Source organism: Aulostomus chinensis, chromosome 15, assembly GCF_037954235.1.
Source record: "Aulostomus chinensis isolate RoL2024-O1b breed Wild chromosome 15, RoL_Achi_v1.0, whole genome shotgun sequence".
Taxonomy (NCBI): domain Eukaryota; kingdom Metazoa; phylum Chordata; class Actinopteri; order Syngnathiformes; family Aulostomidae; genus Aulostomus; species Aulostomus chinensis.
In genome coordinates this window covers 10,687,571-10,710,782 of record NC_141334.1, presented here as the reverse complement: position 1 = coordinate 10,710,782, position 23,212 = coordinate 10,687,571, and the positions used below count along the sequence as shown (strand labels likewise).

The following is a 23,212-nucleotide window of genomic DNA, read 5'->3' as shown; positions in this document are numbered from 1 at the left end:
GGGATTAGAGAGAGCACTGCCTCCTCTTTCCTCTTCACTACTGTGAGAGTGAAAAAAAGAAACATCATTCATTATATACAGCTTCTGTTACAGGCCTTGCGTGTGTGTGTGTGTGTGTGTGTGCGTGCGTGCGTGTGTGAGAGAGAGAGAGAGAGAGAGAAAAAGAGAGAGAGAGAGAGAGTTCCCTTTTTAATTCACAGAAAAGATCCACATCAGAGTCTACTCTATCTGTTGTGGCTGGGCTGTGAGTGTCTGGATGATAGAGAGCGAGAGAGAAAAAGAGAAAGGCTCACGAGGAAGATCTCAGGGGCGACAGATCTGGTTTGCTCGGTTGAAAGACCCAACACCACGAGATGGATTGCTGCACAACGTGAACGTGAGAGAGGAGCACCTGCCTCACACATACAAAAAGGTCTGTAACTATTCTCTATTTTCAACAGTTTTGCATGATGCTTCTAATGCTGCTGGCTGCTGTTTATGCAATGACTATTCACCTGAAAGCTACCAATCGCTGGCAACTTTATGCACGACTTTAGTACTGCCTGCGGAGCACTAGTGAGAGAACAAATACTCTTTGAGATGGGTAAATGCTCCATGGGAACAGTTGAGTTTCAGCATGGAGTAAATAAGGTTAGTGGCACAGAGGAAGAATTTATGTGCATATTCATTCATCAACTTGGTAAATAAGCTGAAGGAAGAGGGAAAGAAGTGAATGCAATGGATGCAATTGTGCCCTAGACTGAAAGAAAAAGGAGAACATATGAATGTTTTCAGGGCAGTGAGAAAAGGTCGGGGTTTGTTTGTTTGATCAGCTTTTTATCATCTTTAACAGAAATAAAATGAGCTACCAGCCTCAGTCAGTCTCAGATTTATTGGCTATCACACAGGAAGTATCAGGAGTAATTAACAGATATGAAAAGGTGTAAAAATACACTTTACCTCATGGATGAAACACACACATACACACACACACACACACACACACACACACACACACATTCAGACTCAGACATCAAAGCAAAAGAGCTCATTATCAAAGCTGGCCACTGACCAAAACCTCTACAATATTTCCTAATCATAACGATCACTACTTGTTCCTGTCTGCTCATGTTGCCCCTCTATCACTTGTAATAAGCTTTGTGGGATGTGGTTTAGATCTCTGTCCAATTTATCAAATCTGCACTGAATATCTGAAGGATGAACCATCGTGCTTGACCCCCATGTGGCTTCAAGTGCTCTCAGGTTGCTGAGAGATTTTGTCATTCAAATGGCGATGAATCAAAAACTGCATGAATTATTATGCGAGACTCATTCAAATTCTTCATCATTTCCTTATACGGAGGTCGTCTGTTATTTACTTGCATGCATTATTTGAAAAAGGAAATGTTTGGCTTTGCCTGATTAATCAACCCTGGACCTAAACACTATTATAGCTCAGGTTTCCTCTGTTCCTCTGTTTCCAGTATGATGCAGTGCGGTGCAGTGTGATGCAACTTTATTGTCAGTTTCCTCTGAGATGTGTGGTGCACCCCTGGGCATCTCCAGCTAAGAAAATGTATGCATAGATCGGACATACATCAACACATACATACGGTGCTTTTTCTTCCCTAATGTTGCATGAGATTACAGATTTAATGTTTGTCTGTCATACGATACGATATGAAACGATATGCTACGCTACAACATGCTACGCTACGATATGCTACGCTATGATACAGTACGATAGAGTGGGGTGTCGTGCAATGCAATACGATGCGACGTGATGCTATATGATATGATGTGTATGACACATTAAGATATGAAATGATACAGTGTGATGGGGAGTGGTGTGGTATGATGTGATGCAATGCAATATGATACAATATGACGATACAGTATGGTGCAACATGGTACGATAAGATATGATATCATACAATTTGGTATGATACAGTACAATACGGTACGATACGATACGATACGATACGATACGATACGATACGATACGATACGATACGATACGTTACAAGACTGTGTGATAAGATATGATGCAACATAATAGAATATGATATGGTGAAGTGCAGTGTGTTGCAATGTGGTACTGTGGGACATTATCATCCGCTGGCACTGAAAATTGTTTTGCAATCCTGGAAAGCTCCGTTCAAGAAAATGAACACGTAGACTAGACATACATACACATATAGAAGGGGTTTTTCCCCAAAAGCTCATGGAGGAAGTGCAGGGTCGGGTAGAATTAAGGAAAGGGTCAAGCCCTGCTCTATCTGATAAGTGCCCTGAGTTACCTCTGTTATGATTTGGGGGCAATAAATTAGTATGAATTCAATTTTAAATAAAAAGGAAACTTCTAGGTAAACTCTGAAACAATCCAAACTACAGAGAGATGGATTGTTTTGTTGAGAACCTCTGGTGCATATTGAAATATAACTTTCTTCATAGTTTCATCATTCCTGAATATCTCGGACGCACGCTTGGGTTATCAGTGGTATCCAGGGCTACAGAGGCAATTTGGAATTCATGCAGTTGAGCCTCGGGTCTGTTTTCAGCTGATCTGCTCAGAATAAGAGATTATAGTTACCATGTTTGGAATTCAGCCTACTTTTATCCCCTGGAACGCCGTTGTCTGAGAATTGTATGCATTTGTGTGTGTGTGTGTGTGTTCGTGTATGTGCGTCTATAAGTGTGTCTGACAATACTCTGTATGTATGAATAACTATCATTGTTACTTATGCTATTGGATCAGTTTGTATATTCTGGTATAAATAGGCTGCAGGATGAAAAATGTATGGACACACACGCACACACACTCTCCCTCACCAGAATGTGGCTCAAATGCCATGACATTTTGTCACACATGGATCTTGTCCATTATTCATCAGGGAAGCGAGGAGCTAATACCAGAACTGAACACACAAGAGAGCGTGGCTCTCTGGGAGATCTGGGTTTAAGTAAATATTTGCATTTGTTACACGAGCAGAATCCACTCATCCTCAGGGCCGTGTTTTGGGGGGGGTTTTCATCAAGAGACAGCTCAGAGGAGTTCAAGGTTGTTTAGGTTTGGCCCTGAATGGATAAATTCCTATAAATCCTACTCTTGCAGAACAAAAAGGATCTACGTTGTACATAGAACTAAACTCACATCCATTTGCGCAGAATCTAGATGAATAGATTGCTTTGCTCTCTTATTTTAGTGTGATACTATAATGAGGCACTAGTAGTAAGTAGGCCCTCAGCAGTCCAAGGTTAAAACCCAATATGCATATTTGTACAGCAAAAATATTGTGCAGAAATGGGTGATAGGGCACGTGATGAGATGACGAGTGCAAAATATACAAACGACAATGAGAACCAGAGAGGATATAATTAGATAGTGAAGGAGGGCGGCGGTTGAGGAACAGACAGAGAAAGTGGAACAGAGGAAGTTAAGTGCAGAGGCTCAGGAGGAGACTGTTTGATGAGGAACACGCTGAGATTGTACAGCTCGTGGGGAGGTAGAGGGGCTTTGGGAAGTAAAATTCTCTGTCAGCAGATACTAGTGGTGCTGGCCATAACATGCTCCAGTCAAGACTGAACAAGCAAAGGTGGAGTGGCCAGAGGAGAAAGCCGAGGAACTCGTGATGAAAAATTTGCTCAAGGCAGCATGGTTTGAGGAGAGTGTGGCGGGGAGATAACCAAGGTTTTAAAAATATATTAAAAGCTCTTGACATAGCCAAGAGGCCATTGCTGACATTGAAAAAGCTGAGAAAGATAACCCGAGAGAAGTCATGGCTGAGAGTGAAAAGGAATGGTTCTTCTGCAAGACACTATTGATGAGCTCCTGGGTGGGAGGCTCAAGAGCGAGTGTCAGAATGGCTGAACTCCACACGGCTCTGACTGAGAGTGAAGGAAATAGACTTCCCCCCAGAGACTCGGTGGAGATTTAAGATGAATGGTAGAGGAACATTCCTTTATCTGGGAGCAGCAGAGGAGTCATGACCTCATGCTTTTAACAGTGCGTAACTGCCCATAGGGATGTGAAGGAGCAGCTGAGATCACATCTGACTGAGCCGGAGACTTCTGGACTCTCCGAGACCCTTTTCTCTCCAGTTAGATGGAGGATGACAGCAATAGGTACAAAAGTAGGTGTCCATTCAACCAGGAAACTTTAAGCTGCAGGCCACTACATCAAGGTCATCCTGCAATGTAACCTGCAAAAAAAAAAAAAGCCCAAAGATGTCAGGGTTTGAGAAGTTAGAGGAGAGGAAATATGAGAAAGAATAAGTAGAGACCTAAACTACAATATTTAGAATCATATTAATATGGTCTAAGTCCCTGATCTATTCAATCATAAACAGAAACCCTAAACTGAAACAATGTCATTTGTGTCACTTCTGAAGCCCCTACAGAATCAGGCTGATTAACAATTCTCATTCAATCTGGAGAAATCTTGCATCAACTTGTAAATAATGTCCCATATTTGGGCTGTTGAAGACGACCAGAGCTCAAACCAGCCTCTAATTAGAGATGCTGGAGAACAGAACTGTCGAGAGGCTTTAGATCAGCTGACTTGGCGAATGTCAGGATTTGGGTTGAGGATTCGCTGGATTTAGCCGCAGAGTTGAAGAAAGTGACATTAGAGAAGTGATCAGATCTTGTTTTTCTCCAGTTCTTTAATATTCCACCAGTGTTTAGATCTAATCTGACTGATCAACTCAAACAACCTAACAAATCCCACTAGGGGGATTTTCTTGATACAAAAACAATAAATAAGGATAAATACATAAATACCCCTGACCTATACAGCGAGAGTCTGACAGGGGGATACAGCTTTGAGTGGCGGTTACAGCAGTTCTGCAGCACAACAGAGAGAATTCAATCTCCATTACAGCTCTAGGAGAAGCCAAAACGTTGTCTGCCTAAAGAATTCGAGTCCTTTTGTCTCACTTTACAATGACGCTCAGGCTCTTTGTCTTCAACTGAGAAGCTGAGGAACCAGATGATGCCAAAAACACTCACAAGACTCAATAAAAGATGAATGACGGGGAATATCAAGCCTGAATTGTCTTAGTCAATCATAATTCTTATGTTATTCAAATTCTATTTCACACTTCAACGTGTAACCAGCTGATCACCACTTGTATTGATTTCTGGGTCATTTCTGCTAACACCCAGGGGTCAACCTCTGTCCCCCAGGCCCATGAGCACTCATGCAGGCTTCAAACTTGGGACGTCACAGCTGTTGAGTTCATTAAATCAAGGACAGACATTTGAGGTTGATTTCACTTCAGTGTCTCTTCTTGGTAAAGCAACTGCAGCGACCGATGCTAACAGCTAACATTATTTAGCTCAAATAATACAATAATTTCGCTGTGTAATAATCTCATGAGTTTACACTGCATATTTTTTCTGCTGTATATGTTCAGGAAAATGTTCCTATTTATACAATTAGTGCACACACACACACACACATATCACATCTGATCATCTCGCGAGTATATTAACTCCTGGTATTTACTGTGTAAAGGCGCGTGTGTGTGTGCGTGCGTGTGCGTGTTTGTGCGTTCGACCTCTTCAGCCGCGGGTGCGCCGCATGGCCTGCCCTCTTAAAGTAGATTAGCTTGAAAAAAGGAACTCAGTGCACTTTGTTGCCTGGATACAAAAAGCATCATTAAGGCCAATTATCAGCCACTTCAGTTCACAATGAACGAGCCTCATCACAGATTTCACAACGAAGCATCATTAACAATAGCAACCTGTATGGAGGAGGAGGAAGGGAGGAGGAGGATGGATAAGATGAGGAGAAGGTGTCAGAGTGGAGGAGTACAGTCGGTGAGCAGACGTGGGTTCTCATGGTCAAAAACCCTTTGCAACAGGACGGCTGGCTGACACATTCCGAGCTGGAGACAAAGCAACGCGTCTTGCTGTCGCGCAAATAAACATGGAATGACTAAAAGTCTTAATAAGCAACTGGAAAAAAAAAAAAACAGTTGGAAATCATAAATAGTTGGAAGCAGCAGGAGGAGGGAATATCCGTGCTGGCGATGTCAAGTCCGAAAAGTTGCAGAGGAGAACGAGGCAATAATTTAGCACAAGTGGCAGGAGAGGAGGGTTTTTTTCATTGGGTGGAGAAGACCACTGGGAGAGTTTGATAAAGAAAACAGAGTTACAGGGCAAAGCAGTCATCCCTCCGCATTACGCTGTGTGACTCCCTGAAGGTCCAGTGGGCTGAAAATTAAAGAGAGATAGACAGAGAGAGACAGAGAGAGAAAGAGAGAGAGAGAGAGAGCGGTAGAATGAGAGGAAAGGAAAAGGGGCGAGAGGACAGAGAGGATTGCTACAAAAGTGACTGATTATTCAAGGAGATCAAGAGAACTTTTTTGTAGCAGCGATGACATACTGCAGCCAAAGCTAAAAGAAGAACTCTCCCCTGAATGTGAGGCAAGTACGATGCTTTGAGATATGCATAAAACATGAAGTGAAGAGAAAAGGAAGGAGCCGGGGTGGGGGTTGGGGGAGGGGGCGCTGACCTCTTGCTTTCATTCTGGTCATGGTCAATTATTCCTCTCTTTGAAGTGGCTTTCTCTGCTGTCAGAGATCAAGTCAAGACACAAGGCTGCTAACCCAAATACAAAAAAAAAGCAGCTTCTTTTCTTTCTCTCAGCGCCGTGCGAGTTGCGGCGGATCTTCCAGTCAGCTCAGGCAGCGTGCAGTCATCTGCTACGGAGCATTATTAGTAGTATTAATATGCAGCTGGAGGAGGGCTGGCTCAGGGCTGTCTTTGTGAAAGCTGATTATGAGGAGTTTAATTTCATCAGATATGGATGCCTTCATTTATGAGCATAGCCAGATCCAGACAACAGGCCTAACAGGCTTTCGGCGAGACAAGCGCTCCCCCTGCTGGTACTCCTCGTTACTGCATGCTCAGTGGCTTTCCTTCCACGATGACCACATTTTCATGTTTTCAGTGGCGTTTGTTGGTCTCTCAGCCAGATCATGCAAAAACTATGGTGCTGATGTTCACAGAGGAGGGTGCAGGATGGGCAGAGACAAACTTATTCAGTTTGAAGAACACAACAGCAAGAAATGAGATCATGTATTTCTAACATTTAATTTGGCTAAGTTGCCCAAAGCGGAGTCTGCGGACCGCATTTGGCCCCCCCAGAGGTAAAAAAAAAAAAAGTGACAAAATAAACAAAGACAGACTTAATGATGATGTATTTAAAAAATATAGACTCCTTCATTGTAATTTTGTGCAGGACATCAATTTGACCGCAAAGGGGGAAAATGCAAAAGCAAAGACAACATAATAAAATAAGAGCCAAAAACAAAATGTGTTTGTCTTTGGCTGCAGCCCACCATTCATTTTATGTGTCGACTCGCAAAGGAATAAAGTTTGGTCCCTCAACTTGACAGCAATCTGATCCAGTATTTTTGTCATTTAACACTGTGAGACACGTGAGTCATGAGGTAGACTTCTGCTCCTGAAGTACCTTTTTGGCTCTGTTCTCCGTCTTCCTTTTCATCTTAGCCAAAGAGGTTCTGTGATTGTTTGGGTGAAAGTTGCTGTGTCAGCGAGTGTGGGCCCCACTGGAATGTCCCGGAGGGAGAAAAGGTCCCTGGCAGCTCAAGCAGACCACAAAATCCTCCAGCAGACACTTTAAGTAATGAAGTGTTTCTGTTCACAATAAACATCATCTTTCTGTTTCTCTCCTGCATGCATGACCAGCCAGGATGTCAGGGATGGACATCCCATCAGTGGACCACAATGAAACTGGAATCTCTCCAGTAGACAATGGGACCTTCCTACGTTTCTCCCCGACTTCTGCTTCCACATCAGCAGCCGCCTCGTCACCAGGACGACCAGGAAACGTGTTTGTTTACGTTTGGCTCTTCCTGGGCCTGCTGGCATTCCTGCTGACGCTGCTCATCATCTCCCTCCACAGGTTAAAGAACATCATCTCTTCTTCCTCATCTGTCCCCGACTGCAGCAGCGAAGGACGCAGCTCCTTCACCAACATGGAGATCTGTAGCATCTCATCTCAGAGATCCACCATCTCCTCACTGTCCACCTGACGGATGACACATGCACACTCCCTTCATCTGTGCATGCTTACATACAAACAAGCATGCCTACGCGCATACACACGTACACACACCTCAAGCACATAAAGGCCCAGGAACTCACTGTGAAACACAAAAACGCACCATCAGCCAGTGTGGCGGGTTCCTCTGTGCATGCATATTCTGTGTGCAGCCGCGCGAATTGCAAAGACACACGGGAAATATAGCTGACAGCGTGATGAAGAGGAGACGGAAATGACTGAACCCTCCGAGTCACATTTCAGTGAGGAAGACAAATGAAGCACCTGCAGGAAATAGCATCATGTATGGAAGTATAATCGTTCATCCTGTTTGTTGTCAGAAATCATTCGTCACGTTTACAATAGAACAAATAACACGCGTCTTCATGTCTGTTGATTACACTGCAAATAAATGTGAAAGAAATATTAAAACTTATTCATTTGTACAAAAATACAAGCCTGTGCCTTTCATTATTGTACCAGGAAAAAAAACGGATTCCTGCCTCCACAAGATACAAAGAAATGACAGTTGTACACGGAGATGATAAATTCTGCTCTGACGGTGAGAAACCAGATGAAGGGAACGGCACTGACAGGCAGGCCGACACAGTCCAGGTCTTAAGAGTCAAAAACTGCAAGATGAAATCCTGGTCCTAGAAGACAGGTCTGCTGCTGGCGTAACGGATTACCCTGTCCTGCTTGTCAGCTCACGCGCGGTCTGGTGGTATTCCTCCATCGTTACTGGGAGCTGTCAGACGCGTCAGAATAAAAACTTCAGTGATAGTTGTTTCTTCTACATCATCTTTGGCTTTATATTATGACACATTTTGAGAACAAGTTATGTAAGAAGTATAAAGTTGGTACAAGATCAACTGTGCAGATACCGGATGCATGGAATTTCTACAAATCTGTACATTAGCAGATTACAAATATGAGCTGATCTGCTGGAAGGAATTATCAGTTTTGTTTCAGTTGAGCACTTGATCCTGCTTTCCAGCTGTCCTTAGCTACAAATCACGGCTAGCGTCAAGCTGCATGTACGCGGCTGGCTCTTCCTGCATTCTAGAGCCACAAAGAAGCCATGAAAATAAGTCTTTATGGTTTCGACAAATATATTTGCGAGTACTTGAAATGCAAAATACACAGGGTTGAAGTACGTCTCGAAGCCGTTTCTTCACAATTACGTGATTTAACAGAACCAAACAAATAAAGAGTTAGAGGAAATGGCACAATCGTTTCCACGCTGGAAGATAGTTTTTATCGTGTGGAGAGGCAGTCAAGACGTTATTCTATCTGGAAATTTACGTTACGCGAGTCACGAGGTTTCTTTGAATTGAGGGATGTTTTATAAATTGATTGCAAAGATTAAATCTCTCAAGTGTTGCACACACAGAGACATTACAGTTTCCATTCAAAGAGGATTCAAATGGGTTCATACCTGTGGGATTCAATTCTTTTGCAATTGCTGAGCAACCATCGTCCTGCATGGACATCAGCCTGTAGATGCAACTTCTGTTCAGAGGTGGAATGAATGACACTGATGATTCCTATTCTGAAATCAAAGTAATTCCTGGATTATCTTCTGCATTATGGGCCTCGTATCATGTCACAGGCAAAAAAAATACTGGAGGTCTTTATGCAGCATGTTGAACGGATCCGGGTCAAGCCCATTCCTACATTATTTTCCAGGTGGAAGCTCCACAGCGGAGGCTTAAAATGACAACAGCAAGGCCAGATCCCCCGGATGGAAGAGGATGCAAGAACTGGAAATAAAGAAAAACATTTCATAAAACATCTCTATAACATCTATACAGGTTACTGTCTTGGGAAGAGTCTGTGTGGTTGAGAATAATATCAAACAGGAAAATCAACGCTTCAGGTAGATAACAGCGCAGGCGAGATTATTTCGAGTGAAACATTTTAACTCAAGAGTCTCCGGAGACTATTAAAGGAAGATTTCTCTCCAAAGATGTGCTCAGAGTTGCTGCACCCTTTCAGGAACGGAAGGTCTTTGAGACCTCAAGAGAGAACATGAAATGTTCTTTCTACGGCGAAAAAAAGCGCATTTGAATCGGGGATCTTTTATTGATTACAAGATGTATTATCTTCTTGCTTTGCAGCACGTGATGACAATAACAACGGTCCGTGCCAGTCAGGGAACGGGTTCTCTGGGATTGTGTGTGCAAAGTCACCGGATGGCTGTGACACACAAATAGCAGACGATTGAACTGTCAGTTGCACGTGTGTGTTGACTCTGCTGCGACCCGTCTAACTGGCAACTGGGAAAAAGACCAATTCATTTTTGACATAGTTGCGCTTAGCTGTAGTTTCATTTATTCTAGTAAAGTGACAGCGTGAGTCACTCGCGAAGCCAAAACCTGACGCTTCAGAATCTGGTTTTTAAACACATTTAAGGCTGTGCTTGTTATTGATTTATTCCAAAGCTCGGTTTCTTGATAAAACTGCTTCAAATATCCGATCATCTCCAGAAAATAAAATTCTGTTGTCTCGATAACGGCATGAATAAAAGTGTTGGCAAGTTATCGTGAGATCGGCGGGTCCTCCTGTCTCCGTCCGTCTGTGCGGAGCTGAAACCGAATTGTGTAACGAATCAAAAGAGTCAAGTCATCAAATTCTTTGCATATTTTATTTTTATCATGGTTTTTTTTTTTCAACTCACACATGTCATATTTTACATCTTTGCAATAAAACATGAATACAATAGTTTTTAGGGTTTCATAGATCCAAAAATATTTAACCTTTTTTTTTTTGGATGCGTAAGTTGAACCTGTTGATAGAGTATGTGCATGTTTGATCAAGATGGCTTCACACATACAGTACATCTCCCTCCCTCGCTCCTCCTCGCCGCCTCTATCAGCTACAGAATCATGATATTGCTTACAACGGTGAGGTTGTAAAACTTAATAATCACACATGAGCTCAACGTTTTTAAATACAAACATCAATGCACAAATAATCCCGTCGGTGGGGGCCTGGGGGGTGGGGGGCAGGGTGGGGGGATGGACCGAAACAAAATGGCAGCCGACCGAAAAAAACAAAACAAAACAAAACAAAAATGAGCAACCCCCCCCCCCCCAAAAAAAAACAAGCTAATAAATAATGTCTTGTGATTGGTGCAAAGTGCAATACAAAACAAACTTTTACATTGATTTGATCTTCTTTTTTTCCTTTTTTTCTTCAAATAATCGACAAATGTGTGTAAGTGAAGGTTTTGCGTTCAGTCTTATTTAGCTGATTATGTCTCCCACCAAGTGTGAACCAAGACTATCTGTACATATTTGACAAAACAATCACCAAATATACAAAGGAAATCATGTTCGTCTTGTGGTTTTCATCCTTGGTGGCACAGGCGAGATCTCCTCATAGCTTACCATCCCCGGCAAAACAATCACCAGCCTTGACACCGCCGTTATTACCATCAGTATTGTCAACATTATAATAATAATTATTACACAATATTTTACAGCAAGTCATTAATAAATTAAAGGTGATAAGCGCGGCTTTGTGTAGTGAAAGAACAAGTGTCGACTCCTTATGTACATTAAAATCAAATTTAACCCTGCTGTGGGTGAAAGAAAGAATAAAATCTTGACAGTAAAATAAACTTAACACCCAGTCGCAATTTTAAACGTTGAATTTAAGATCGAGCCAATCGCACTGGTTTTTCAACAGTGGGGTGGGCTTGTTTGAAATATAGACACGTTAAAAGGAGTCTTAATTTAAAGTTCACCCCCAAACAATTCCCCCCAAAACAGAGAGCATAGAACAGAAATAAAAATAAGAATAAAAATTAAAGTAGATTCTTTGTCTGTGAAGCATTAAACGTACCAGGAACATGGACTGCACCGTCCTGTGGGTGGTACGGGTATGGACGACCTCTACAAGGTCTGCTTGACTTGCTCTTTTCCCCATTCTGCAGTCTGTCTATGTTATTAGCAGGTATGGTGCGTATCTTTGGGGTATTATGTGTCTGTGATTACACACCTGTGTGTAGGTACACGTATGCTCAGAGGAAGTACTCCCATCAGCACTGCTGCATCCTGAAATCATGTAAACTTCACAAGGGAATAAAGCCTAAGGTCCGGATCTTGCTTTGCCCTCCTCTCGGTACCTTTAGTTTCCCCCGCAGTGCAGATACATAACAGAATGCATCACCTCCTCTCCTTCTTGTTCTTTCTCAACATCCTCCTCTTCCTCACGCTGTCCACCTCAGTACCTGTTCTGGTGTTCGTAGTGCCAGCGGTTAAAGTCTATGTTGAATGCCACAATGCTACCAGATGCCATACCAGTGATGAGAGTTCTGCAGGAGGAGCAGAAAAAGAATCCATCAACTCTACTCTTAGACTACGACTCAGTCACACATTTATGTCAGACAACGTGAGGTTTTAGTAAAACAACATCATCATCCAGTTTAATCTGTGGTGCAGATGGAGGTGACCCATTTTCCCTGACAACAGCAGTCCTGAGGAAAACACCGACACCGTCTGCCAGAATGTACCTCTGGTCATGTGACAGGTCCATGGCACGGATGCCGGCGTCACAGCCTGGATAGATGTAAAGCTGTTTGAAGTCACACGCCTGCCACACCTCCACAACCCCGTTATCACCTCCGGTCACCAAGTTCTGTCCGTCACTACTCAACAAGATGGCCTGGGCAGACAGAGAGGAGAGGCACACATGAAGGAGCCCAAAGGCTCCAGTAGACAATAATCTACAACAGTGGAATGCCAACTATAAAGGAACATGCCAACTTTTGGGGAAATATGCTGAATTTGCTGCTCTCCCCAGAGCCAGATCCCCTGAGGCTGAGCTCCACAGAGACCAGCTGACAGCTAGTTAGCTTGGCCCAGTGAATGGTAGTGGATGGGCAGGTTAGCAGGAGTGTATCTATCCTCCTGACTGGCTCTGAGGAGGATGGACTTTAAGAGCATTCCCCTCTAAGCATCAACAGTAGTAACAGGGCTGGTCTTACCCGTGTGGAGTCGTTGACCTCCATTTGGGCCAACAGTTTTCCATTTATGCTGAAGTTGCAGAAACGGCCTCTTTCATAGTAGATGATACAGTGGCCCTCGCTGGACACTGAGATGAGGCGGGGCCGTTGGCACAGCTCGGGCCCCTCCAAGGCCCTCAGCAGGTCCCCAGTGATAGTGTGGACCAGGCATGGACCCTCTGAGGAGCGAGACAAAAGCAAGACAGTGTTTTTCATGTGTGCCGGCAAACAGCAGACGTGGCCACCTTTATTTAAGTAAAACATAATCTGTCGACCTGATTTTCAGGTCATTGTTATAAGTGTTGATCATGTTGTTTCACTGCTAGCCAACATAACCGTCTTTCTTGGTCTGCCAATCATATATGACAACACACTCACCTTTAGCTCCGCTGATGACCAATCCCAGCTCTGCACACACTGACACACACACCACCTCATGGTCATGACCGGTCAGTACTGCTCTGGGAGCTGGGTAATCGCCTGGAGCAGAAAACACAGTCACAAACAGATCCCCACTAAGCTGACTTGAAGGAAATATCCAGCAAGGCTTTACAGTTAAGATTTAGTATGATGAAAAATGTGCTTGTCAATCTAATTGTTTTTTTTTTTAAATATAATAATGCTGTAGTTAACTGTTCATAAGCACATCATGAAGAATTCATTAGCTTAAAAAGCTTTAGATCCAGCAGCAGCAGCAGCAGCAGCAAAAAGCTTAGCTAATAAGTGAATAAGTTGCAGGTGATGCAGGTTAACAAAATATGCAGTGAAGGGTTAATGACAACGTATTAGTCATTAGTCATATGTTGTAGATTATCATCATCATTAAATGTGGTTATGATGCTATTAATAACACATATGTCTTATTAACAAATATAGGCATCTTATAAGGGTCTTATTACCAATTCATGCTGATGACACACATCTTTATACAACACAGAAACATCCCTCTTGCATTTTAACTACTTCGAGTTGTAGAGTTTATTGGACAAAAACATGAAAAAATACACAACATAATCACATGCAGAGATGCACGATAAGAAAAGCATTCATAAGTTATTCTTCCAAAACTTGACATCGCTCACTGTTGTTTGGGTTGTCCCCTATGATGTGGTGTCGTCCACTCCAGTACCACAGAAGGAGAGTAGCATCTCTGGAGCCTGACACGATGTAACAGTCGCCTCCGATGTAAGACTCGGACCTGGCCAGACACGTCACCACATCCCAGTGGCCAAAAACTATCTGAGTCAGTTTTCCTGTGGAGAGGAAGGAGGAGTCATCTCTACACACAAAAGACACTTTGGCTATGACTAGTTCATGAAAAATGTCAGTGACTAGTGGGTGTTAACCAGTACAGTAATGTGCTGCTGGTCCAGGTGCATCACCATGAAAAACTGTCATCTGAGACAATACATCTGAATAACATGAATGTAAAATATGTCCAGACACTTGGATGTAAATTTCTACAACATTCAAAGTTCAACATGTCTCATAAATACCAGTTTCAGTGGAGTAGACGCGGAAGCTTTTGTCCCAGAAGCCGCAAACCAGGATGTATCGGTTGTCTGCCGTAACCACAAAACAGTGTGTGTTGATCTGGATGCTCTGGTCCACCAGGTCAGTGATCTGACGCTTGTTGGTGCCCGAGTTGTTTGCTGGACGGGAGCACGGAGAAGGTAGTTGGTCAATGACGGACATATAAGCGCAATCAAGCTAACAAGCTCAGAACTGAATCAGTTCAAACTGAAGCTCTGCCCAGTTTTACACAGCTTAGAATGTTGCGGTTTTGGTTGCAGTGCAGTTTACACGTACTGCAAAGTCATCTATAACAGGTGCTGGTGTTAGAAATGTTCCGGACACATTTTAAGGGCACTTATGCTATTTTCCAGCTCGATATTTTTATTCTAGGATTTCAGAGGCTTAGAGGTTGGTCTGTGATTGCCAGTGTCCCGACCCTTTACAGACCCCCCTTATTAAAACTCCACTTTCCTCAGATTGGCTTTGAGAAGCTTGCCGAGGGTCAGCAAGCCTGTCCTTGGCAGGCGTGTCATTATTTGAAGCTCCGGTTAATGAGAATATGGTACGGTCTTATGCTAACTTGAGATGTTCGATGATTTGTTTCACAAAGAATTTGCCCATAGAAAGTCTTTGGAAAAGTTCAGACATTTTCAAATAATACCTGGCAGGTACCTGGATGCTCTAACTCCAACCAATCAGAACAACAACCTGAAGTAGAAGCTTAGGCCAGTCAGCCGAAGAGAAAAGCCTTCAGTGCTGTTCTGTACGCTTCTCTCAGAGAAGAAGTACTCTATGCTTCTGATATAACTGAGGCTACCGTAGCATCCTTTCTGAAAGGACACTGATGTTCTGAGTGATTGCGGTTCAGATATATAACTTGACGGCTGACGACGTTGTTTCCAACAGGGTGGTGTTCAGCAAAAGGAAAGTTTTATATCCCAACTTTCAGTGCACTGACCTATGAGAGGGTCCATCTCAATGGGCAGATGATGAGCCTGTTCTAGAGAGTATCCTGGAGCACCACGCAGCCCTGGAAGCATTTAGGGTCAAACGTTATGTCAAAACAGCCATACACAGATGATGAAACAGCCATGAATAAAGGCTAACTAGCAGGCAGACTCACAGGCCCGGGTCGTTTCGCTTTGATGACGACGATTAAAACACAAACGCTTGATGTATCACAAACGTCGCATGAGCCGCCGCCATAATCACATTACAACGATGAATTACACAGGCTTGTTGTGGTAATGAGGTCATTAGAGAGGTTAACTGCTGTTTTAATTAACACATACTTCTAAGTCAAACTCCTGGATGTGAACAAAATTAGATTATTCATATAAAGCAATGTACAACAAAACCACAAACTAGCAGCTCAAGTGTAGATTCAATTGTCATCTAACTGAATCACAGGCAGTTAGTCTCACTCTAGTAATGCTGCTATCAGAGACATATGATTCATAAGATGATCATTACATCGACTGATTATTAATATTGTTTACTTATGATTTACAACAGAAATCTACCTAGAAATCTCGCAATAAGCCCGGAAGCACAGACACACACGCGCGCGCGCACACACACACACACACACACACACACACACACACACACACACACACTCACCGACTGTGTTGTGCCAGCGGTTGACAGCAAACAGCCGGCTGCATGTGACCGTGACGGCTGCTGGTATACTGAGGTGAGGGAGTGTATTGGCTGCGACGTGTGTGACGGGAGAGTTGGAGGGGAACTTGAGCACCATGATTACGTCCTGCTGCATCTGATCCTTAAACATCAGAGGACTCTGAGGAAGGAAACACTGGTGAGACAAAGAGAGAGAAAGAGACAGACAGAGAGAGAGAGAGAGAGAGGGAAGAGTCGAGGGAGAGGGGGACAATGGAGGTGAAGGTAGAGGGAGAGACAGAACAGATGGGACAGAGAAGGAAGGGGGGCAGGAGAAGGTATATTAGTGGGAGAGAAGGGTCAGAGCAGGTACACACACTGAGGGGGGCTCTAGAACTCGGAGAGGAAGAGGAGGTACTGATTGGTTGGGGTTTAGGACTGACAGGTTTGGGTTGGCATGGATGACTTGGAGGTGGAGACACTGAGGTCTCGTGCTGCTGAGGGTAGGAGGGAGGACACAGAGGCTAAAAATTCCTTGAAAAGGGGTCACACTGAAGATAATTATCTCACAACCAGTCAAGAAATATTGGAAAACTCATCTCAATATTTAACAATGTCTCTGTTCAGCTCCTTGCTGGCTCAGCCACTGAGATCGAATTACAGTCGGTGTTGAGGCTAGACAGTTTATCATAATATGAGATGAAGCTGAACACTTAATCACAATATAGTCTTTGCTACAGGCAAAAATGAGTGACATAATGCGAATTATGTCACAATATCAAGTCAAAACGAGCAAACATAATAGGGTCTTCGCCTGAAGTACCTTCAGGCTCAGGCCCTAATAATTGCGTAATGGCATTTAGAACCTCTTGAGAACTCTCGCTCATCACAGTTCATAGTTTCCCTGCAATAGTTCAGCACTTTTACAGCACAGATCTTGTCAGAGAGCTCAGACAACTACAGGACAGCGTAAATAAAAAGCTGTATAGAAAAGAATTGTTCATTAATCTTAACCGAGGTGAAATCATTGTTATATTGATTTGAAGTGGAACTTCCCAGCTCGTCTTGTTCAGCTAATGATAATTTGTACATGCGGAGAAAATAGTTGAGAAAATGAAAGTGAGGCTGGATTCGACTGTGTCGTCTCACCAGGTGCATGGCAGACGACCGAGGTGGGTGCGGCTCGATCAGAAGCTGGGAGGGGATCTGTCCACAGACCTGGATCTGGCCCTCGATCACCTACGGTCACAAAGACAGAGAGGGGGTTAACAAAATAGGCCGTTCCACCATTTTAACACTCATTTACGGTCTTTCACTTCCTCTACTAGATGGTTGAGCTATAAATTTACTATTTGATTAAGATTTTTTTTCAGCCATACTGTGTATGGTGTCTGTATTGATTATGATGTGTTGTCATGGAAACCCACCTCACGCTGCACAGCATCCAGGTTGTCCAGGTTTACTGCTCCCTCATAGGACAAGAAGTTGAACACGTTGAGAGCTCGGACTGCCTCAGGCCCACGCTGCTTGTAGCCAAAGATTAGATCGATCCACTGGTGAAGCTGGCACGACACAAACTCGCTCTCCAGGGCCTGGACAGAGTGACACGTTGAGGGTCTCCTCACCAGTTGTGGAGTAAGACTATGTGTGGCAACTACCTCCACTGGTGTGAGGTTTGTAGCACCTTCTCCCTCACTATTTTGTGTCTCACACACGCACGCACACACACACACACACACATGCCGAGTCTACCACCACAGCTGTGCTGCCTGTCACCGTGTGTGAGAATGACAGCAACATTAAAAGCGTTCACATTTCTTAACGGTTTCTTGTTTAACTCTCACCATCCGGTTAATCCGGACAAAGTCTTCAGGTTTCTTGGCCCAGGCAGGAAGCTCCACATCACACACTGGAACTCCATCCTCTCGCATCCCCAACTCATACTCATTGCTGTTGACGAACATCTCAGGCAAGTAGTAGAACTCAGGGATCAGCTCCTGTTGGACGTCACAGCACAGACACGTACACTGATGACTGAGTTTCTTCACGTTCAGTCTTTTTCTTTATTATAAGCTTAAAATGTTTAAGCTCTCTAGAGAACAAAAGGTTTCACATGAGGCCAAATTAATTTTTCAGTGGCTTGTTACCTTGACGTCGGCTGTGTCCCTCTGGCAGTTCCTCCACGAGCGGCCGATGCCAGAGAATGCTCTGTCAGGATAGTCGAACTTGCCATCGTTTGCGTTGAGGAAAAATGTAGTGAAGGGCTCCTAGGGGCACGGGAATAGACAGAAGGATTACAAAGAAAGGCTTTGGTGTATCGTTTGGCATGTGTTCAAGTGTTGTCGAGCAGGTACTTACTATTCTAAGCATCCACATTAGTGTTGAATGAGCCGTGGAGTAAAGTGTTGTGTAGTGGTCAGGAGGGGTGCTGTCGTCGTCCCACGTCTCGTAGCGTTCTGCATAAAACGCTGCTCGCTTGGGATTCAGTGCACCAATTGGCTGGAAGATAATTGTTAAAAATAAAATAAAATAAAATAAAATAAATAAGTAAATAAACCTGAGCATAATATATTGGATGGTGCTTGGACAATAAGAGAGCTCAGGTGAAGGAACCCAAGGAATCAAATCTCTGACATTCATGCGGTTCCCTATTGCTTACATGGAGACAGACTCCTGTTAGATCTCAGGCTTTGACTGGAACTTATTGGGGTTTAGAATGACTTCTAGTCGTGTGTTTAAATGTTCTTACCTTGGAGAGGTCTCTGAAGTTGCCCGGTAGAGTGAGATCCAGCTCCTCCGAATCATAGTTGGTCAAGACCCAGGGGAAGACGGGGTACTGGTTTAAATCATTGTACGTTCTCCCTGTAGGGACAAAATAAAGACGAGAAGGGAAAAAATAGGAAATGAGCAATGGATTAAAGTGCTGTGACTGCTTGGTCAGTCTGAAACACTGTGTTGACAGGATGTTAGGAAGATGGCTTTGAGTGTCTGCCAGAAACTTGTTTTTGTGGGACATAATGACATCACTTTGAAGTTTTAGGTATACAATGTCATCATGTGATACTTTTATCCTATTTAGTCACAATAGCATATAATTTCTGTGTTTTTTTTTTTGTGTGAGTTATGGCTAAATAATGTGTTTTGTTAAGTAAAGTTGACCCTGGCCACCAAAAGCAAATGATTTCAACCTTGAGTCCAAGTGAGTGATTGTGTCATATATTTAAAAAAAAAAAAAACCTTCAAGGCTTAATGTGCTGTCATGCTTTGGCAAACTGAAAACATTAATAAAAAGTTATTTTCAGGCCTAGCTATAAATTTCAGGCTAGAGAATGCATAAAGTGTCTGGTTAACATGATGTTTATTTCATGAGACTAATATTCTGACGTGATTTCAAATTTTCACATAGTCCTTGGTCTGTCTTTAAGGATGTATTCATGTATTTCTGTTTATGCTGAATCCATTAAGAAAAACAAAAATTCATGCGAGCACCAGCTCTGCCTGTACTGAATCTGATGAAGATTCCTTTTCATTAGAATCTTCTTTTTTCTTGCATTGGCAGCTTCATTCATGTAAGGACAGTATAAAATGCCATTTCTAGCAGTGCAGTTGTGTTTTGAATAACAGAACAATAAAGCAGACACAAAAGGTCAAATCTGGGAAATCCAAGCAGCGATATGGTAAAAATGTTTCTAGCACACAGTCGAAAAATGCTGAGAAAGAGAAAGTAGTACCAAGGTGATACGTGGTGATGCAGACACAATGAAACTACTACCCAATTGTAATGTGGAATATGTCTGACAGCTGACCTGCTATGGTGTTGAGGAACATCAGGTATTCAAAGTTGGAGATCTCTCTCCTCTGCCAGCGCTGCGTCATGTTGGAGGACTTGAAGAGCTGACGAGGGGTAGCCAAGGAAATCCGCCTGGAACACACAGACAAATAACAAATGCTCACAAATATTTTTTTCTCTCCAACCATCATACCAGAAAAAAAAGAACAAAAAAAGAAAAAGCAGAACAGTGGTGGAGCAGCTGACTACATCCTGCACCTACCGTGCCTGTGGCAGGCCGTAGCTCGTTCCTACCCCGACCCGCGGAAGACTGTAGACCACCCTTTTAACTGTGGCCTGGTCCGGGAAGTTAAACATTACAGACGCTGAGAAGAGGAAGAGACAGTCAATATGAGGTAAACAGTTTCAGGAGTCAATCAGTAAAGTACGAATGTTGAACTGGTACCAAACAAACAGAGCTCCTTACTCTGAACTACAGTAGACACAAAGTACCTCAAAGCAGGTGGAATCATGTGCAACTAACTAGTATTTCAAAGTCAGACAGGGAAACACATTTACATAAAGAAGCTTTATTCCAATATGGAAGCACTTAACTTTGCTCTTACTTTGCTTGCAATGCATTTTGAATGATTTCTTCAAATGTCATTTTCTCTCTTTTTTCCCAAATGGGACATCTCTAAAACCACCCAATCTCAGGCTGTTCTGGTTAAGATAAAATTGATGCTAACATATTTGTCTTTTCTTTTAACTCAAGAGAAATACAATACTTGTATATAGTATCTTATTAACTTGCCATGACTAAAACCTTAGAACCTTGACAAGTGAAGCCTGAATAGATTATTAATCATGACAAGTAATGTACAAACTTACTTCTGTTGGCCATGAAGACCTCTAGTCCAGTGTTATGCAGCAGGTAACGTCTGGAGAACACGGCTCGGATCTCACTGAACATCCACTTGCCATGCAGCCCCTCGGAGTAGGCCAGCACCTGTTGGGGATGGAAAGGAAGCATTTGATCACAAGGAAAGGGACTTTCTACACTTTCATCTGAGATTTAACCAAAATTGCATCAATTCTTGGTCAAAACGTTGAGTAAACAATGTCTATCTGCTTCAAAGTGCGGTGGTATAAAAGTTCTTACTTTGGCATCAGTCTTCTTGAAAGCAGGGTCCTCTTCATCTACCTCAAAGTAGATCTCAGTGGTGGTGATGGACAGAGTACCTCGAGCCACCACCACTGGAGCTACCAACTGAGCTGGAGTGCTGAGCACCACAGGGCCTGTCATAACACATGGAGCACTCAAATATCACTACTGCAGGTATTCACAACTCTGACAGTAGAGGACACCAGTTATACACGATCATCATCATCATCATCATCATCACACAAGAGATGATTAAGACAGCAGATGCAATAAAGTCATTTAATGTTAGTAAGCACATCATTTATTTGCTTCTTCTACTCATCAGGTGGGTTAAGTCAGAGGTGAACCGCTGGATGAAATGATTTGAGCAGGTTTTTATGAAGTCAGATATCTCCAGTCAGATAAATCAGTTGGATGGTTAGTTTATCTGCAAAAACGCCCAACTTGCCTCTGGAGGTAAAAAGTCGTGGACGGAAACGTACTAGAAATAAGAGTCATAGTTATGGTTTAGTCATACCATAGCTCAGTGTGTTTGTGCTCTTATGTGTGTTTGTGTGTGTGTGTGTCTTGTACCTGCAAGATTATCAATTTCTTTTTCCTGCAGCAGGCTTACAGCATCATCATCTCCCTCCAGCATCAACTCCGCCTCTGGATTCTGGGCAACTACTGATTGGCTGCGGAAACTCTTTTTGGACTTAAGCCCCTCCTCCTCTTCCTCTGTACCTGTTTCAGTGAATTTTGACGTGCTGACATGAAGGCTGTGTGTATTCAAACAACGTGTTGACATTCTGCCGCCATTAGTGTACACTTTACTGACCGTAGTCCTCTAGAGCTTTGAGTGACACGTCGGCATGAGTGGATCCAAAGGCATTTCTCACAAATCTCCGCCTCCTCCGCAAGTCATCCTCCCAGTAGTCTAGACGCCAGAAGTCATGTAATTGGCTTAAGATGGAAACAAGAAGGAGGAAATAAATGTCATGTCAGTGGTGGGAGGAAAACAAGATACATACATTGTGACTGGTGGCAGGAGGACCTCGCGTTCAGTTTGAAATTAACAGTTGAAATTAACAGTTGATTTATATGAGTGGTGTCCTTCTAGCATATCCTGCATGTTCCTCCTTAATAGGATACAGGGCAGTGTTTGGCCTGATGATCATCGTCATCATCGTCGTCCTCCGTTTATCCGGTTGGTCCGGGTTGTGGGGGCAGCAGCCTCTGCAAGGAAGCCCAGACTGTCCTCTCCCCAGCAACTTCCACCAGCTCTTCCGAGGGAATCCCAAGGTGTTCCCAGGCCAGCCGAGAGATATAATCCCTCCAGCGCGTCCTGGGTTGGCCCTGAGGCCTTCTCCCGGTAAATTGAGAGCCTCACCTTTTGGCAAAGCTCCCTCTTTACCACAACAGACTGGTTTAGCACCTGCATCACTGCGGATGCCGCCCCAATCCGCCTGTCAATCTCCCGTTACATCCTACCCTCACTCGTGAACAAGACCCTGCGATACTTAAACTCCTCCAACTGAGGAAGGACCCCCCCAACCCGGAGTGGGCAAACCACCCTTTTCCGGCTGAGGACCATGGCCTCAGATTTGGAGGTGCTGATTCTCATCCCAGCCGCTTCACATTCGGCTGCGAACTATCCCAGCAGGAGCTGTAGGTCGTGGCCTGATGGAGCTAAAAACACCACATCATCTGCAAAACGCAGAGATGACATCCTCCCGCCACCAAACTCAACCCCCTCCATCACCCGGCTGTGCCTAGAAATTCTGTCCATTAAGGTTATGAACAGAACCGGTAACAAAGGGCCGCCTTGGCAAAGTACAACCCTCACTGGGAACAAGTCCGACTTACTGCCGGCAACGTGGACCAGACTCACTCCTCCGATAGAAAGAGTGAATGCCCCTTTAGAAAGACTGAACGGCCCTTTCTTTCTGATGATAATTTCCCAGTAATACCAACAATTGAAATTGACTTGGTTTGCAATGTGGAGGAAATTTCAATGAGTCTCAGCCAGCTTGTACATACAGGAGCATGACCACGGTGACCCTGCATGTTCTTTTTTTTTGTCCAACTTTCCAGAGCTA

At 43.5% G+C, this 23,212-nt stretch overlaps 2 protein-coding genes across 21 annotated transcripts in view; one reads left to right on the top strand and one right to left on the bottom strand.

Annotated features, from left to right (window-relative positions):
- Positions 1-8,493, top strand: sertm1 (serine rich and transmembrane domain containing 1). Of its 2 annotated transcripts, none has more exons than XM_086179036.1 (2): positions 1-412; positions 7,704-8,493. In XM_086179036.1, exon 2 carries the CDS (start codon positions 7,705-7,707, stop codon positions 8,044-8,046), a length of 342 nt encoding a protein of 113 aa, XP_086035162.1. In that variant the 5' UTR covers positions 1-412; position 7,704; the 3' UTR covers positions 8,047-8,493. The 2 variants fall into 2 exon arrangements, with proteins under 2 accessions (XP_086035162.1, XP_086035161.1); XM_086179035.1 differs by having other exon boundaries at positions 7,700-8,492.
- Positions 8,494-10,674: 2,181 nt separating this feature from the next.
- Positions 10,675-23,212, bottom strand: part of nbeaa (neurobeachin a) — a 95,945-nt gene continuing 83,407 nt past the window's right edge. For 8 of the 19 annotated variants that reach the window (XM_086225709.1, XM_086225711.1, XM_086225721.1 and 5 more), the window contains 21 exons: positions 21,952-22,076; positions 21,708-21,857; positions 21,583-21,615; positions 21,132-21,268; positions 20,861-20,978; positions 20,253-20,355; positions 20,007-20,122; positions 18,950-19,062; positions 18,559-18,699; positions 18,348-18,467; positions 18,045-18,197; positions 17,628-17,792; positions 17,350-17,439; positions 16,204-16,396; positions 15,539-15,610; positions 14,562-14,717; positions 14,148-14,318; positions 13,444-13,545; positions 13,048-13,244; positions 12,574-12,725; positions 10,675-12,375 (listed from right to left, as the gene is read on the bottom strand). In XM_086225709.1, coding sequence (XP_086081835.1) covers positions 12,285-12,375; positions 12,574-12,725; positions 13,048-13,244; positions 13,444-13,545; positions 14,148-14,318; positions 14,562-14,717; positions 15,539-15,610; positions 16,204-16,396; positions 17,350-17,439; positions 17,628-17,792; positions 18,045-18,197; positions 18,348-18,467; positions 18,559-18,699; positions 18,950-19,062; positions 20,007-20,122; positions 20,253-20,355; positions 20,861-20,978; positions 21,132-21,268; positions 21,583-21,615; positions 21,708-21,857; positions 21,952-22,076 — 2,698 coding nt within the window. In that variant the 3' untranslated portion in view covers positions 10,675-12,284. The remainder of the gene's footprint in view (positions 12,376-12,573; positions 12,726-13,047; positions 13,245-13,443; positions 13,546-14,147; positions 14,319-14,561; positions 14,718-15,538; positions 15,611-16,203; positions 16,397-17,349; positions 17,440-17,627; positions 17,793-18,044; positions 18,198-18,347; positions 18,468-18,558; positions 18,700-18,949; positions 19,063-20,006; positions 20,123-20,252; positions 20,356-20,860; positions 20,979-21,131; positions 21,269-21,582; positions 21,616-21,707; positions 21,858-21,951; positions 22,077-23,212) is intronic. The other 11 variants (XM_086225713.1, XM_086225723.1, XM_086225714.1 and 8 more) reach the window with 3 other exon arrangements.

Excerpts from the sequence above, each read along its gene's own strand:
- sertm1 (XM_086179036.1), top strand. The coding sequence starts at position 7,705 with ATGTCAGGGATGGACATCCCATCAGTGGACCACAATGAAACTGGAATC.